The 17,905-nt window shown below is 47.3% G+C and overlaps 1 protein-coding gene across 2 annotated transcripts; it reads right to left on the reverse strand.

The window, feature by feature from the left end:
* Positions 1–1,929: 1,929 nt before the first annotated feature.
* SALL4 (spalt like transcription factor 4) lies at positions 1,930–17,458 on the reverse strand. Of its 2 annotated transcripts, none has more exons than XM_062613952.1 (4): positions 16,688–17,458; positions 6,397–8,931; positions 5,447–5,754; positions 1,930–4,075 (listed from the first exon to the last, which is right to left on the reverse strand). In XM_062613952.1, the coding sequence occupies exons 1-4, from the start codon at positions 16,755–16,757 to the stop codon at positions 3,653–3,655; spliced, it is 3,336 nt and encodes a 1,111-aa protein (XP_062469936.1). In that variant the 5' UTR covers positions 16,758–17,458; the 3' UTR covers positions 1,930–3,652. The 2 variants fall into 2 exon arrangements, with proteins under 2 accessions (XP_062469936.1, XP_062469937.1); XM_062613953.1 differs by lacking the exon at positions 16,688–17,458 and adding an exon at positions 16,015–16,225.
* Between the last annotated feature and the right edge of the window lie 447 nt (positions 17,459–17,905).

The raw sequence follows: 17,905 nt of genomic DNA on the forward strand, positions 1-17,905 counted from the left end.
AACAGGAGAGTCCTTTAGGCAAGAAGAAAAGCTAATGAGCAGAGACAGCTCACATACCGTGCTAACTTCTGCACTCACACCAGTGTAGCTGTATTACCTTTGGTAAACTTGTTCCTAATTTACATCAGCACAGGAAAAATCAGCTCTCTTTTTAAATGGTTGAGATGCAACATTACTGTAAACTGTACACACTTGCCAGGGCAGTTTTCACCACGCTGTTTCAGAAGGTGTTGGTTCAGCTCTCTCTTTTAGTACATGGGAAAGCAGCCAATTCCCAGTCCTGCTTGCTTCAGAAACACAGGCTCCAGCCAGCTACCTCCAGCAGAAACAGTCCTATGACATAGCCCACTTTCTGCTGGGGGGACACTGGTCAGATAGGTCCTACCCGTTCTTCAGGTTTTGTGATAAGATCCATGACTTCCTCACATCAGCTTAGCTGGGGATCCTGCTATGCTCCAGCCTGGAGCTGCCGTGTCACTGAGCTGTGAGATACAGCTTTAGGCACAGCAAGAGCTTGACACAATGTCCTGGAGAGCAAAGCCATGTACTGACTCTGTGCCAAGTCACATCGTTTCATTTTCACTGCTGTCTGGCTGGCCAAGGCAGGCCCTAGCTCAGTCTGGATTCCCCTGTGCCACCCTATGCTGGACATGATACACCTATTTGCCAAAACTTCTTGTCCTGGTTTCCTAGCCATTTCCTGACCTTCTATTTCTAGACCAGAGCTCATGTTTCAATAAATTCCTCCTCATCTCCCCTTAATTTCTAACCTGTTGACCAATAGTTAAAGAAGGTAAAGGTCTAAATATACAGTTACATTCTTATAGATGATCACTAAAAGGCAGCACTACATTTAGGCACTTTTTAAGATGAGGTTGTAATGTGATCTCAGCACTCATGAGACAGGCTCAGAGTCTACATTTAAGAGAGGAAGGGATCCCAAACCTCAGTGTTTGGCTGAGGAGACATCAACAGGCACTACTAAGGTGCAGAGGTCCAGGGCAGCAGGTCTTGTAGGTTTCCTGCTAGCAAAACTGCTCGTTTCCTCCTGCTGCTAGCATATTTTCATGGCATCGCCTATACCACAGTAGAGAGCAGGCATGTTCTTTTGAAGCCAGGCCACTTCTTTACAACACCCATAGCTGGCCTATGCTTGAGATTTCCCAGCTAGGTCTTTAGATACGATCCAGCTCTTCTGTAAACCCAACACCTCCCCTTTGACACCACACTGGTCTCAGTGCTGCTCCAGTTAATCCTGCACAGCCAGCACATCCTGCACATGGTGCCCAGAAGCACCAGCACAAGGAACATGCCAGAAATCCAGCCCAAAGTTTGAAGGAACAGAGCAGCTCTGGCAATGAGCCCATCTGGGCACCCAGAGCAACACTGCAACAAAGCAGGTTATTAGCTCAGTGGCTGAGAACAGTATCCACGCTAGCGTAACTGTATATTTATTTTGCTTATCAGCACTGAGAGAGCTCATGCTATACTCCTCACCTATCATGGTTCAGATTATAATCCCTTGGTTTCCCTTAACAAAGCAGGGTCATGTCTTCTCTTGCACCAACTATTTTGTCTCCTGAAACTATAGCGCTGCTCTTAAACAACTGCATGTTCTGCGCAGACTAGCTAAGTGTTGTATGCTTTCTACCTTCCCACACGTCACCTTTTCTTTTGCTCCTGTGTTTATTTTGCCCACATTCCATTTTAGTGTGGGAATCAACATCCCTGGCAAGTACCAGTTCCTGTATCAAACCCCAACTGTTCCCAAGAAACTCATTTGGAGACCCTTCCACTGCTACCTAAGTCCTAAATTAAAGCATAACCCTGCACCCTGGATTTTAAGAGTCACTGGAGTGAGACAGCATGCTGCCTCTTCTTGCTCTTCAGGAGACAAATGCTTTGCCAGAAAAATTTAAGCACTAAATATGAAAAAGCCATCCCAAAATTTATTCTCAAAATGTCCAACAGAAACGCATCAGTAGATACTCAAAACTACAGAGTTCTTAAAAGTCATACATTCACAATGCAGAAACTTGACAATTGGGATGCCTTTCGCATGGCCTATGTAACAATATCCATCTTACAGTGTAAACAGGTACTGGTATGTTCTTACTTACAAGTCCAGCAGGAAAGGCACAACTCGGCATACAGAGATCATAAGCAAGAATCAGGTGCAACAACATTACACAAACTTTTGGTAATCTGCATTTTTGGGCCTTCCACAACGGAGACTGGACTTGAAGATTTCCTGCAGTCAACAAACTAGACTTCTTTCCATCGTTCAGTCCTTCCATACCAAATACTCACTTTCCAGTCTGGTTTAGATCCCATTACACATACAATTCCAGCAGACATTAGAGGAATAGTGAAAGGTCAGTCCAGTAAATCTTCAGGTACTTCCACTAATACATCAGGTTTTAGTTTCAGATAGTGCATGGAAGCATCTGCTTGAATCTCAGTTCATTACAGTGGTCATTAATAGAAAAATAGACACTACAACTACATAAGGAAAAAATGAGGTAGATAACTTAGAATCCAGATGACTATCCCAGCAACCTTCATACAATACACGTGGACCATTAATTACCATTTTTGGCAGAATGCAAATTCACAGACCACCAAGAAACTTAATGACCAGAGAAGGAATGCCATCCAAAAACCCACAAAACATTTAACCTAAACATGAATACTTCATATTTAAATACAGGTTTACACAGACTGATCTTCTAAATTACCCAAATGAAAATAAAAACAAAATCAAAAAGCCTCTTGCTAAGGAAACCAGTTCCCATGCCCAATTGCAACAGTCACCTGAGATTCCTTGCAGAGCTTTTAGACCTGACTTCCCAAGGCAAGCCTTCCCTTTCAAGAGAGGAAAAAAAAAAAGTATATACATACCCACCCATGCTTGTTTGGGGCTCTCGGCATTGAAATAAAACATCTAGGAAAAACCGCACATCTTTGGAAGTGGGAGTTTTGGCACTACATTTGAAGGACTGTCCTAGTAGTAGTATTAAATAAGCAGCAGTCAACAATACAGAGAATTAAGTCTTTAGGAGCAATGATTAAAGAAAAACAGCAACTTTCTCTTCTTAGAACTTCTGAGGCAGAAAAGGAATAAAACAAAATTGTAGTTTTTATAGCCATTATAGTAAAAAGTACATTCAGCAACCACACAGAGCCAAAAATCCAAACAGAAAAACTAGTCCTAAGAGGGTCCAGACATTCTAGGATATTTACCCGCATTAATAGTTTTCGTTTCTCATCAGTAAATAGAAGCTTTTCCGTCAACAGTAGGTTGTTTCCACTCATTTCAAATCCCCCAAGTATTTCACTCTAAACTAAGAGGTAAATATTCTAACCTTTGGAATCTCAAGTTGTAGAAACTTCTGTAAGGCTGTACACATTACTCACACGTAAGAACTACTTTGCAAGACCCGCATCTTTCCAAATAGAAGGAAATCCTATACTTTATTATTTACTATTTGCAAAGCAATATCATGATTGTACTCTGGGCAACTCTTACAAAGACAACCATAAAATCATTTGCACGTCAATAGGAAAATAGGAGGCTGAAGTGGAATCTCTTAAAAATATATGTTTGTGTATATATATTTGTTCTTTCTGTACGTCAGCTTCACTAGAGTTTTTAACTAACAGCAATTTTGTTCTCCTCCATGAAGTGAGGGAATTGGTGTTTTGGCACACTGTCTGCAGCAGCACCACTGGCCTTCTCAGTATCAGAACCAGTCCCAGACTGGGTCCCATCTATTTTGGAGACTGTAGCAGTATTTATTGCTGAACCACCTCCAATGGTGACTGGAAGGGTAGGTAAGCCACCGCTCTGGATCACCGAGATCTCGTTAGTCTTCATTGCTATGCCATTGCTGAGTACCGCTGCATACTGATTCCATACTGTGGGGTCAATGCTCACTGAAGGAGGCATCATATCCTTTGGAAACATTTCAGATACCTTCTTGGGATCATTCCCCAGCAGAGCCATGGGGTTATCAATCGAGAGCCTTCTTCCCCGCCTGGCAGAGTTATTCCACATGTGAGTGCCTACATGGACCTTCAAGAAAGGGGGACAAAAAAGAATAATTAATACTGAAGTTCTTTTATTGTATACTATAAGGATGCTGGGGAGGGACTCTTCATTAGGGACTGTAGTGACAGAACAAGGGGTAACGGGTTAAAACTTAAAACAGGGGAAGTTTAGATTGGACATAAGGAGGAAATTCTTTCCCGTTAGGGTGGTGAGGCACTGGAACGGGCTGCCCAGGGAGGTTGTGAATGCTCCATCCCTGGAAGTGTTCAAGAGCAGGCAGGACGAGGCCTTGGGTGATATGGTTTAGTGTGAGGTGTCCCTGCCCATGGCAGGGGGGTTGGAACTTGATGATCAGAAGGTCCTTTCCAACCCTAACTATTCTATGATTCTATGACTCTAGTTCTAATTTGCTTACAGTCAAGCTGCTCAAAGGAAGTCATGTACGCTCCATTTGCATTCAGGTAAGTATTTAAGCTGGCTAGTTCTTGTCTTTATTCTCTTCCTGGCATGTGTAAGATAGTCATTCTCCTGCCCAGCATCATCATGGTTCTCTAGAGTTTACTGCTGAAGTGCTTGTAGGACAGTATTTTTACACTTATAGTAAGTGGCGTTGGCAAAGATGCCCCTCTCCCCCCAGATAAATAACAGCCACATTATTTGCTGTGAGTAGACTATATTGAAAAAAAAACACTAGTTAATGCAAAAAAAACCTCACCAAGAAATTTGGAAGAGAGGTTATATCTAAGCTAATGTCTTCCACACCACAAACATACTGCTAGTGCTTCCAGCAAGTGACTGTTCACAAACAGCAGTATTTTTCCCTCCCCATCAGCATTTATGCAAGAGGCTGAAAAGCATGAAGAGGTTCTCATAGGAAGTGAGCGAGGGACCTGCAGGTTCCTTACAGGCAAATGGATTAATCTGACAATAAGGACAGACCTGCTACACTTCAGAAGTGCTTAAACACAATTCACAAGTACTTTGTGCCATCTCAGGATTATTCTCTCAGTTTCATCCCTCCTTGTCCTGCATTGTGCTTCAAGCAGTGTGGTGTAATGTATGTACACTGTAAGCACAATTCTGTAGCATTCAGTCTATGGAACAGTTTATGTCTCCGTGCATCCGAATACAAACGAAAATCTGCTTAGTAAGGGCTACCACCCAAAAGAAAGTCAAGGGCAGTAGCAAACACTTTTGTGGGTGATCTCAATACACTGTTTAGTAAGTTGCGTGAAGAAACTCAGGAAGGAGATACAAAAGTCAAAGATAACCATCTGAGGAACTAAACCAAAATCAACGTTGTCCCCAAAGGCAGGATAAGTATTAGCAGCACTTATCTCATCTCTGGTATGACTTTGCCTTACAAAGGAGATCACAACATAAGAGATGATTTACCTTCAGGTTTCCTTTTGTTGTGAAGGCTCTCCCACAGATGGTGCAGGCAAATGGCTTTTCACCGGTATGGGTCCGCTCATGAATCTGAAGGGCGCTGGCAGAGGAGAAGTTCTTCCCACACGTAGTGCAGATGTGCTGTTTGGCGGGACGGCAGAATTTCGGTCGTGGCACAAGAAGAGGGGCAACACCAGGGGACAGAGCTGGTGGGCCAATGAAATGGCTAGTGCTAATGGGACGCTCACTGGGCATCTCCATTTTTATGAGGGCTGGGGGAGCTCTAACAAAAGCAGCTGGAATACTACTTCGACCTGGAAAGAGAGCACAGATAACGTTTATCCCAACCTCCTCCTGCTTCCAAGCTTGAGTCTGGCTAAGATACCAGAGGCCCTGACTTTGGAGCTGCACGTGCCTAAACAGCACACCTGCAAAGCCCTCTGAAGTCATGTGTTAGGGTTGCTGTTACACTTGCTAGGATGCTTTGACAGAAATCAGTTCACCCTATCTTTTTGGTGATCTTAGGAATTCAAAAGGCTCACTTTCAGGTCAACATTAGCCTCAATACTAAATTGCTTGAAAATCCCACAAAATATTCCAAAGTTTTAGTATCACAATCTTAGGTTAAGCAGTTTTCCATGAAAATACTGACAGATCTTTAGAGCACGATAGGTGATCCCATGAAAGACAGCAAGTACACAGATTCTATCTATTTTAAGGGCCTCTATCTGTGCTACCCCTTGCAGGAGATGGCAGAACTTAAGTCTGAATTTTAATGAATTCTGAGTCTGACTGAGTCAGGAAAACTTTACAAGGCACATGCCCCTATTTTGATACAAGGCAAGGAAGAGGGGAAAGCTGAGGAGATTTTGACTCCTGTTGGTCCTTTTACAGATGGATTTCCTCCAATCCTACTACCCCACCCCAAGTTATTGCAAACATGTCATAATACTCACCATATTCTCCATTTGCGAAATGTAACCCAGGCTCTTCTTTAATGACCTTTCGACCAATATTGCCGTAAGTTAAATCCAAAGCACCAACAATCCCTTCCATTTCTGCTGAAGTGTTCTCAGGACCCTCTGATTTACTTCCCATGCCTGTATCTTCTTGATTGTTGAAGCTAGGTGACTTCGACCTTACACTCTCAGCTTGGCTGTTGGCTGGGGACAGAGCCTGGAGCGATGCAGACTCGGAGGCAGCAGGACTCCTGCCATTCTGGTAGTCTGGATCTCCTGCCACAGAAGAAGAATCATTTGTCATGCCATCACTTTCTGCTGAGCCATTGTCACTAGACTTCAAGCTGCTTTGTCGCTGCAAGTTCAAAGCAGAGTTGACGATCTTCATTTGATTCTCCAGTGCTGCAATACCAGAGAAGGTGGCCGTGGTGGCTGGTGATTCTGATTGTGCATCGTACGGAGTAGGAGGTTTTGAAGAACTCCTTGGGCCATCCTGAGAGTCCAGGTCCTCTTCTATCTCTATGCTTTCCACGATCTCATCTGGGCGACTGATGTCTCCGTTCTTCTCAGCCACAGTAGCATCCACATCAGTATTGTCACTGGTGTTTTCTGGCATTGGTGTATTGGGTATTTGTCCCCCCATATGCATGCGGATATGCTGCTGCAACACAACTGCATTTGTAAACTTCTTCTGGCAAATAGGACATGAATGTTGCATCTTCAAAGGAGTATTGGCCCTGTGGACACCATAATGAGTTTTAAGGTTCCCTTTAGTAGAGAAGGCACGGCCACAGATTTTACACTTGAACGGCCTCTCTCCCGTGTGAGTACGATAATGCATTTTGAGTGAACTCTGGCAGCTCAGCACTCTGTGACAGATCAGGCACTCGTTGGGGTCAGCAGTGGATTTGTCGATATTTTCAACCAGTTGCTGAAGCTTTGATGTTTCTGAGCCTTGCTCGTTTGACCCACTTACATGGAAGATGCTCACGCTGCAGGTAGCTCGCGGTGAACTCAAGCTCTGCTCTGTTCCCGATTCATGACCAACCACCCCTGATGAGGAAGAGCCACCCTCACTTTCTGGAGAAGGCCTTGACTGCAGGTCACTTGAGAATGTACCAGGCAGAGACTCCTTAATGCCTGCTAGGCTGGAGATGGTCTGAGGTGCACTGGTGGCTGCAGAGGTAGGCAGTGTTGTTAGGAGAGGTTTGCTATCCACTATTAGGTTAGACTCATCCAGTGGCACAGACATCCCATACGGGATTCCGGTGCTGGTGGGAACATTGTCCAGGTGCTCAGGAACTGGGTAAGGATTCATCTTTATGTGGGGGTATTTGTCTTTGTGACGCTGAAAATGCACTTTAAGGTTTCCTTTGGTTGTAAAGCGGTTACCACAAATGTTACACTTGTAGGGTCTTTCACCGGTGTGGGATCGGAGGTGAATCTGCAGGGCACTGTCATTGCCAAAGACCTTGCCACAGAATTTACACTTGTGTTTGAAGAACGGCTCTTCTGCATTCGGTTTGCTTTCAGACACGCTGATGTTGGGAGGTTTTCCCTTCCCCTTCTTTGAGGAATCTATAACAGAAGAAACAGCCGACAGTGGATTTTGGAAGATGACCGAGTTGGAGGACTGAGGTAGCAAAGGATTTGGGAACTGAGAGATGGAGCCAGGGAGGCTTCTGCTTGCCTCTGGCTTCAAGGGGAAGGAAGAGGAAAGCCCAGCAGCCAGCGAGCTGGCGGCCGCAACACCAGTGTTAGAATGAGGTAGTTTTCCTTGCTTCAAGGATTCCAGTGATAGGCTCTGGCTTCCAGATTTCTGTCCGATTAAAGCAACAGCAGCCGAAAGCTGCTGAGACATGTGAGCGCCCAGAGCTTTTAGTGGGTCAGTAGCAGCTGCTATAGAAGGATGCAGGGCATGGGGAGCCATCATGGCAATCTGAATGCGAATTTGCTCTGTCAACTGAATTTGCTGGAGTTGCTGCTGCTGCAAACACACGAGCTGCTCCAGGATCATGGGGATAGCATTAAAACTGGCTGCTGAAGAAGAGATGGCATCGGAGGTCCGCTGGTTCACAGCCACTTTAGTGCCACGTATTGTCTGCAAAGTCACGTTAGTGTTTGGTACTTTGGATTTTGGTAGATAGCTTAGGCCAGGAGCCGCAGGCGTGACGGGGGGCTCTATTTTAAGATACATTCCTCCTACTGATTCAGCATCCATTTTTCCTTCTCTCTTCTCCATAGAAGCAGTGCAACCCTTTGCCTGAACGTCCTTGCGTGCCCTGCTATCCATTCGATCACTTGGAAAGCTCCCTAGGGAACCTTCAGAGAAGCTTTCGGGAGGTACTGCTCCCTCACTGTCATTCATGATTAGAACAGGTGGATTTTTAGTGCAATTTTTCTTATGCTCAAGGAATTCAGAGAGATCAAAGAATTCTGCACAGCATTTCTCACAGATTTTAGTTTCCTCCGTGCGGCACCTTTTGGAACTCATTTCACCATCTCTGTCACCTGGGACGTCTTGTGGACTCCCTTAAAATAAAAGAAAGTCACATTATTAATACCTAGATTTAAACTGAGTATTTCCTATTCTTAAGATCACCATCTTCACCTTAATTGCAAGTTAAAGATACAAAACACCAGAATCAGTTTTGCTCTTTGTTTTGCCAATTCACTTTGTAGCCCCAAAGAACCTCAGCCCCAAATCTGCATCTGAGTTCCATTTTCAATAAAAATGATAATATGAAAGAAATCTCCCAAGACTTAATCGGAAGAGGTTTATCATAAATCCCTTCATAGAGGTAAGAAGGGAACAGCGCAGCAAGGCATCTAGCACCTGCAAATCAGTTTAAAAGGAACACAAGGAAGGCAGAGAAAGCATCTTAAAACTGAGCAAAACACCACGTAAGTTTCTTTGGTGTTTGCACTTCAGTTTATAATTCTTTGTTAACCATCCCTCAGAAATTCACATCAGATTGTTAACACAGGAACATGAGAGCAGTTCTTAATTGTACACTGATCTATTAAGCAACTTCTACTCCACCATTATGGAAGTGATTACTACTGAAGAAGTCTGACAAAACCAAAAGTAAGTCCAGTATCAGCTTTTCACCGCTTCAAAAGCACACTCGCAAAAAAAGATGCGTAAAAGCCACAGCAGTAAAGGAAAGCTGATTAACTTACAGAACCCCACAACAATATTGATGATTATTAGGCGGCGAAGCACCAAGTCCTGTGCAAAACACACGAAGCTGTTTCAGACCCACTGAGGACACCGTTCAGCTGCATCTGCAACTCTGCCACTTCAGGGAGGGGCAAGGAAAGTAGAGCTGGTCTGCAAGTCCACTCCTGCCCTTCCTCCACCAGCACCACACACATCAGACTGAGCAGAATTTGCACGTGGACACAAAAAAAAACAGCATTCAGGGAACTCTCGTAACTGGAAGAGAGGTGAAGAGCAATGCTAAACCCAAACAGGATGTTTTTGCTCAGCCTAGCCATCCTACGAACAACAAACTCGCACCCGGCTCGAGGCACGCTAGCACTCGGGACACGGCAGGCTGGAGACCTCAGGAGGGAAAGCTTTGGGCTCATACAGCTGAGGGAGAAGTGGGAAGGACTGCAGATGTGCTACAGCCTCCACCAGGTGAAATGTCCTGTAACACGCATTAACTGGTCCCATTTTGATGGGTGCCAAGGGTGCAGTAACCCAAGTATTTCACCTCCCATGCACCCAGTGGGGAACACTGCAGATTATCAACCACAACTGAGAATTTGTACTACAAGATCTCTTCTGTTCAGGTCTTGCACCCCCAGTAATTCACCTCAGGGCTTAGCTCTGGTTCCACATTGCTAGCCCACGCCACTTTACAAGGGAACAGAAGGCTCTGCAAGCACAGAAGCTTTTTGCGGCTTTCATTTTAAAGGTGTAACTGAACCACACATCTGATACATGTGTATATCCTGTGCATGGCAGGGTGGAGGGGAAGCATGTCCACGCAGCAACCCATGTTGACTTACTGTTCTGGGGTAATGTAAAAGCTCTGCAAGGCAGGATATTGCAAACCTTGACATTTATTAGGTTAACAATGGTATTGTATGTCAATACATATATTATATATATGTATTATATGATTTGATGACAAATCAATCTCAACTGCTTAATGCTGAGTGACAGGAAGTACACATGAAAATTTATTAACAAAACCCAAACAACTTGATCAACTGCAAATATCAGAGGCCCGTTATGCAATGGTCTACAGAGCAACGGATCCAAATCTATATGCATGCAATTCTGTTAATCACACAGACTTCAGGGTTACAAGTCTTTCAGCAGAGAGGAAATGTGTTCTCAGCACAGCTATGATGAAAACTGTTTGGATCCCTCAAATCTAAACAGGGTGAATGAAATACTTCTATTCCCCTCTCTTTCAGCCCAACAAGTAAAAGCATAGTGTTAGCACACATTTCCCACCCCAAATAGCATTAAATTGATGCCTCTACAGTTGATTTAACTCTGTGGGAAAATATGCAGACAAATCTAGTCTGCAGACAAGTACAAATAATAGATGATTCAGAACTTGGTCAATAAAAATAGGGTAAATCGAGGTAAAAAATGGATGGTTTTAAACTTATCTTTGCAAGAGTGTAAGCAGATACAATGGGAAAGCAAGCACTGTTGCTGAAAAAGATACAAGACGCTTCCGTAACTAGTCTGTACACTGGCTCAAGATGTCTTTACTACTTTCCTAACCATTTCCATCTAATTCAATAGATATTTCACAGAACAGGCTAAAACATCAAGACCTCTTTTCCAGATCCTTTAGCATTTGGGGCTTAAACAGTCAATCGCACAGGCCGAACTACACCGTTTCCCCATGTTGCAAAATAAGGGTAGGTTTTACTTTAGAAAGCACAAAGCTCTTCCTTGCAGTCTCTCCTCCGTGAGCACATGCATTTCACTCTGCAGTAGCCATGTAAAATGTTTCAAGTGGAATACAAATGTCTGCATGAAAGACTGTTGCCCACCCCTAAGGAGATATTCCAGGATAACTACGTCTAGACAAGTCCTCAACTTTAACAGCTTCAAAGCATCTGATCATTTATCTCCCTTCCCTTGATAGTACTTTATTTTTCCTCTTTTCCACCGATAGGACCATATGAAATTCAAAGCCCCTTTTTCCACTCTCCAGCACAGTCCCTGCTCCTGATTGTTGCAGTTCTGAGGAATTTCAAGGGTAACTTTTCTGGTCCTAAGCACTGGTTGCCACCTCAAGACAGAGAAACTCAAGTAACCTGAAAGTACCTGTGTCCAGCAGCAGCAGGCAGATTATCAGCCCTGCCCCTGCCTGCTCTTGCTGCCACTGCCACACATTTTAATTTCCAGCTGCCCTGTCTGACAGTAAAGGCTCAGGACGCCAAATAAATTCAATTCCCAGCTTGTAGCGACTTGCATGACAAGTAGGGAAGAGTTACACCTCATTTTCCCTTCTACCTTAGAAAAAAAATGAGTGCAATAGCTTCCCCTATCTCAAAAAGGGGCTTGAGATGCAGGACGCCTGGTTACTGTGCAGTAGCCAATATAACAAAGGAGCAATTTAGTGTTTCTTTAAAAAAAACCCAACAGTTTCTCTGAAGCTCTTCATCTTGATTTCTACACCCTCTCCCCCCAGCCTGGAGGGAGCAGCCACTGCCTGCAATCAGAGCACCTCATTTACCCAAACCTGCCCTCCCCCAGCACTCAGCACCAACATGAACTTAACGGTCTGAAATCCGGGGTTTTCTCTGCAAAGAAACCTCCTTGTCCACATACAGTACACAGGGATTTACCGAGAGCCCTGCCACAATTGCTTGTGCACTTCACTTAACCCTCTCCAAAGGCTTCCCAGGGATAGGACTTCTACTGTGGTTTTTTTTTTTTATCTTCCCACCCCCGAATTTCAGGAATGTTATCTCTCAGCATCTAGTTATCCAATAAGTTAGAAGAATGCAGTAAACCCAGCAGGGGGGGTAGATTGAATCACTGGCAAATGGATGGAAAAAATCCACTATTGTGTAGGACAAGACGGTCATCGACAAGGAAGGCTGATAAAATCCACACAGCTCAAATTATTTTTTTTCCAATTTAAAGGGAACCAGTAAAAGAGGAGTGAACTAAGGCCTGTCTGGTTTGATGTGCTTTCAGAAAGGGTGCTGCGGGTCTACGGGCTACCACTCATCTGAGCAACTGGTGACTTTTTTAATTCTCCCAACTATGATAAAATTATATTTCACTTGAATTGGGAGGAAACAGTCAGAGCTTAAGCTTCCCCTTCCCTCCCCCCCCCCCCCAAAGAGTTTGATACCTTTGCTGAGCTTATTTTTTCCAGACTCCATCTGACAAACTATTTTTACTTTAACATAACCCTACGCTTCCCCAGTTAAAATTAACTCCTGATGGATTAGCAACTATCCACTCCCATCCTAGATGTGAAAACCTCTGCATCAATTGCCTGCTGCCCCCATTTTTTCCTGTTCCTACCTGAAAAGCTAGGACTTCCAAGAACTTAAACGATCCCAAAGTTCTTTTCTTCTCCCCCTATAAAGCACTATTTAAATAATATTCAATGACAAAAACCACTGCCTTGAGTAAGCAACACACATGACTGATAACTTACTGAAATTTACAAAGGCCTTGATGTTTTCTACACTGAATTTATCAGCATTTTTCTACCCAAAATGAGCCGGAAAACACATTACACTTTACAACTAGGATTCCACGTGCTTTCAGATTCTCAAGGCTTTAAATTTTCCTCGTTATCTACCTACTGCTTCACCCTTTTGACTATCCACGTAATCAAGAGAAGCATTCGGCCAAGGGCTGAAGAAACTCATGAATAAACGCCCGAGGAGCAACAGCAGCATCAGCATCAGGCCAAGATCAGAGGCGCTGGCTTCAAGCGGAGGAGCACGGCAGCCCCGCTCCCGCACACCCCCCCTCCCGCAGCCCCCGTAAAGGGTTCGAACCCCCGCCCCGTGCTGCCGGGGCCCGTCCGCAGTTACCTGTCGCGGCGCCGAGCCGCTCCCGGTCGGTGGAGGGCACTCGCGCCTCGCGCTGCCCGCTCGGCCCCGCGCGCTGCCCGGGACCGGCCCCCCGGGCGGGGCCACGGCGGGGAGCCCCCGCGCCCCCCGCGCCTTGCGGCCACCCGGGCATCGCCCGCGACAGGGGCTGCTCCGGAGCAAAGGGCGCTTCCCGGCGTGCTCCGGGATAACGGGCAATAACAACCCAAAACGCGGAGGTTCCCCCACACAGAAGCAGCCGCCGCGCCACCCGCCGTACCTGCCCGCCGCCCGGTCCTCCCCACCGGCGCTTCCCGCAGCTGTAACGGCGGCGGCCCCGGACCACACTTAACACTAGTACAGTGTTTAAGACCGAGCTAAACGGCACAAACCCCGCTGCCAAGGTCAATTGCATGAGAGTCCTAATTGTGAGCCTGACATCAACTTACCACCCACAGCAAGCGGGAGGAGGCAAAGGTTAGAGCAGCAGCTCTGTCAAAACGTCACATGCCGCCGAGCCCAGCAAAAAGGCTTCATCACTACAACCAATATAATGTTTCACTTACGTAAAAGGAAAAACAAGCCTGGCATGCCCCCCCCCCGAACCAACCCACCGCCCCCCGCCTTCCAAGCACCCTCGCACTGCTGCATCACCCCGGCTGCACAGCACGGGGTGCTCCCTCCATCCCTCCCGTCCCGCCGACAGGAGCTCCGAGCACCCTAAAATTATAGGAAAATTAAGAACCACCCCAAAAGTTTTTACCCCTCTCTCCACTTCTGCAGAGCTCAAGGCGCCAAGCGAGGTTTTAAATAAATGCAACCTCCGATTCTACCCTGAGAAAAACAACCCAAAAGTTGCAGTTTGATACTGTATTTTTAAGACCGAATCAGATTTTTAATGGGAGCAATCCAGCACAATGAGCATTTTCAACCCCTTTGTGAAAATGCTAATTTTCAGTATGTAGCATTATTCCCCCGTGACCACCTGCTGATTTTTTGACCTGTTAATTGATCACCAGGTTAGCGGAGCAGCCTCTTAACACGCTGCATTGTTCACAGAGGTGGGTCCCCAAAAAAGGGGAACACTTGCAAAAGAGAAGGGCTTGGTTTTGTTATAACGATTATGTGTGTAGTTGATAATATCCCAGACAAATCCCTGCGGTATTTCGACTTTCTTATGCAGCTTCATCACTTGTTATTTACGGGCACACCTGGAGCGGGGAAAATCGAGCCCATGAGGGCGGTGAGAGCCACCGCCACGGCGTTCATTTCGGAAGGCAGCATAGGAAAGGATCGCGCAGGACGGACCCGGACACCCGCACGGAAGGTCCGGCGGGGCGCGGCCGCGGGGCGGCGCACGGCAACCCCGCGACCCCCGCTCCCCTCGGGTCTCCGGCTCCGCCACCCACAAAACACAGCCCCATCCATGCAACCCCCCCAGGCGGGGTGAGCGCTTCGGCAGGTCCCCCCTCGGGCCGTGCAACCCCTGCCCCGGCTCCCGGAGGGATTTCCAGCCGGGGTTCTGGTGTTAAAGGAAAAGGGGGACACAAAAAGCCCCACAACCAACAACAAAAAAGCAGCTGGCCATTGCCCCGGAGAGCGCGATGCGGAGCGATCCTCCCCGCCCCGCACACCTCCCCCGCCCCGAGCGAGCCCATCAGGAGTTATTAACCCTTTTGTTTCAGCGCAGAGCCGGAGGTGGCTTTCCAGCAGCGGGCAGAGATTTACATGTGGAAACATCACCTCCATCCCCCAACCTAACCATATGCACAAAGGAAAACAGTCATGCATTAAACATGGGATTTATTGCCTTCTGGCCAGCTTGCTGTTTCTTAAGTCACCATTAACCGGACCCAACAATCGCACATTTCGACTCAAGGGGGGGGGGAAGAGGAGGGAAAGAGGAGGGAAAAAATTAAGAGCCCGAACCTCCTGCGGTCTGGGAATAAGCAGCTCCTGTAATGTACATTGGTATTGATCAGTTCTGGGAATGGAAAAAAAAACAACACGAAAAACCAGCCCCTGAGGAAGACAGAGACTCCAGAGAAAGTTCTTGGGTCACATACAAAAGTGTCTGAACACAACAACTCTTCCCAAACGCACCCCTGGTCAGCTCAACACCCGCTTCCCCTTCCCCACCCGGGACGGGACTTGCTCTCCTCCCGATCTGGAGCTGGACCCGCACACAAGGAGCTTCTCTCCGGCTCTGCGGGACCAAGGGCGGCAGTACCGGGCGGAAGAACCCTCACCGCAGCCCCGTGAGTCGCCAGGCTCCTCCGCAGCTCAGCTGCGGGAAGATGCTGCCCGATGAGGAGAACCGGGCACGCTCCGGGAGCCCCCGGCCCTTCCCCGCTCCTGGAGCAGGAGGGGGCACGCAGGCGAGTGCCTGCACAGTTTCCCCGGCACAGCCGCCACCCCGGGAGCCCAAGGCTAATTTGAGCGCAAATTCATAACTTTTCCCTTCGGAAGGCGCAGGGCTAGGAGCTCCCCTAAAAGGACAGACAGTGATTTGCGGTACCAGAATCCCCCCACATCGCCCAAATCCAAAGCGCTCACGCACATCCCACATTAGCTCACCGGAGTTATTTTAGGAAGTCGGAAATCAAAGATGGCTGGAGGTCAAGCTACAAAAGGTCCAGGGCGATTATGATCTCCAACAAAAATAGTCCGAGCGAGTCTTTTTTTTTTTTAAGCCCCACAAAAATGCTCATATAACTACCGAGAAAGTGCTAAGCAGACCGGGGAAACCAAACTCAAGCCATTCACTACCACTGTGAAGATTCCGAACAATCTCTCGTGTCGTGTGTCCCCCCCCCCCCCACTCCCTTTGGGGGTCACCTCCCATGAGGCTGCACCCCAAGAGCAGTAGCAGGGCCGGCACAAGTTCCGCGGGACTAGGGGTGCTGGACATGGCGGGGGGGGGGGGGGGGGGATCGGGCACGGCGAGGGAGTTTTCGGGCAGCTCCGTGGTCCGCGCAAAACTGCACCCGGAGCCGCGCAAAGCCGCGGGAGATAACGAGGGTCTGGAGCCCCGCGGAACAACCCCGCGCTGAGGCTCCGCGGGGATTTCGGGGCCCCCAAAGGCTGCGCGTAGCTGGGGGTCGGGTTCCTGGCAGAGCCCAGAGGGGGGAAAAGGAGCGAGGGGTGAAGCACGAGGGTGGAAAAGCCCCCGGGAAGCGCCCGCGCCGCCGTCTCCGCGCATCAAGTCAGCCGGACCGCAGCGGCTGCGCACCCCCCCTTTGCGCCTTACCACTTGCAGCATCTGGGGGTTGCTCCTCGGAGTTGATGTGCTGGGGCTTCGCCTGCTTCCGTCGCGACATGGTGCACCAGCATCGGGAGCAAAATAGTAGCAATTATTTTCCTCTTCACAACAAATTCCTAGAGTTGGGAAATTACCCCCATTGGGCGGAATGCGCATGTCAGAGTAATTATGATTATCAATAATGCATTGCGATTTATCATGGGCCCCTGACAGCTGATTGGCCTGAGTCCAAGGGCTCACAGATTATTCAAATAAGGGCCATTGATCCGGGCGCAGCGGGGCACGCTGGGCTATGTAGTCCCGGCCCGCCCCGCCCGGGCGGCCACAAAGGCAGCGCCGGGACCCCCGGCACCCCTTCCCCGGCGGCGGGGGCAGGATCCAACCCGCGAGTAAACAAACAACCCGGCAGCACGACTTTCCATGCTGAAGAGGGACAATGCCTTTGTTGTCTCACCTGCGCGGTTTATATTGTGCTTTAAACACTTCTGTTTTCCCCTTTTTACTTTTTTTTTTTTTTTTTTTTTTTTTTTTTTTTTCCTTCTCTAAGCAAGCAGGAGCCCGGACAATGCTGATTTTCCCTCTTTTCTTAGATAAGGTGGAAAAGGGAAAAGCACTGATTGTCCGAGGGGATGAGCCCAGGGTCTCCTGGTGTCGTGGGCAAGTTAAGGGGTTTTCAAAGCAGATCCAGACGGCGTGTGATTATGTTTGGCGTTGGTTCACTTGTTTAAAGACTTCTTTTTAAGTCTCATTTTCTGGGAAAGTGACAAAATCGAGCCAGTAGTATTTTTAAGAAAAAATAATTAAAAAAAAAAACATAAGAAATGCAAAAAGTTCATGTGAAAAACCCCACCACTCTGAAAGTGTTTTCCTGCACTGAGCTGACTGAGTAAGTGTATAGTGGAATCATTTTCACTGCCCTCTCCTGCTGTGGGGTTCCGTGGGAAGAAGCACCACATTTAAATCGTGCCCTAGCTGGGTGGCCCTGGCCCTGGGTGGCACTTTAGTGTACAGTCCATGCGGCTGGAACTGACTGCTGGACCCAGCTCAGTTAAGTCTCAGATTTACTTTGCATTAAAGCCCCTGAGTGCTGTAGCACAGAGTCACGTCCACCCCCTGACCCCCACTGAAGTCAGCCAGATCTTGCTTAAGCAAAAATGTGAGGATCCTTGGAATATATGGATATGTGGATTGCGCAGTCTTTGTGGG

This window comes from Pezoporus occidentalis, unplaced genomic scaffold, assembly GCF_034315485.1.
Source record: "Pezoporus occidentalis ecotype Australia unplaced genomic scaffold, CSIRO_AGI_Poc_V1 ctg171, whole genome shotgun sequence".
Classification (NCBI taxonomy): Eukaryota; Metazoa; Chordata; class Aves; order Psittaciformes; family Psittacidae; genus Pezoporus; species Pezoporus occidentalis.

Bases quoted from the DNA above. Each gene is read 5' to 3' on its own strand.
- SALL4 (XM_062613952.1), bottom strand. From the start codon at position 16,757: ATGTCGCGACGGAAGCAGGCGAAGCCCCAGCACATCAACTCCGAGGAG. The intron at 8,932-16,687 runs GTAAGGCGCAAA...TTTTATTTTAAG, and splicing joins ACCCCCAGATGCTGCAAGTG to GGAGTCCACAAGACGTCCCA. The intron at 4,076-5,446 runs GTAAATCATCTC...CCTTTCTTGAAG, and splicing joins CAACAAAAGGAAACCTGAAG to GTCCATGTAGGCACTCACAT.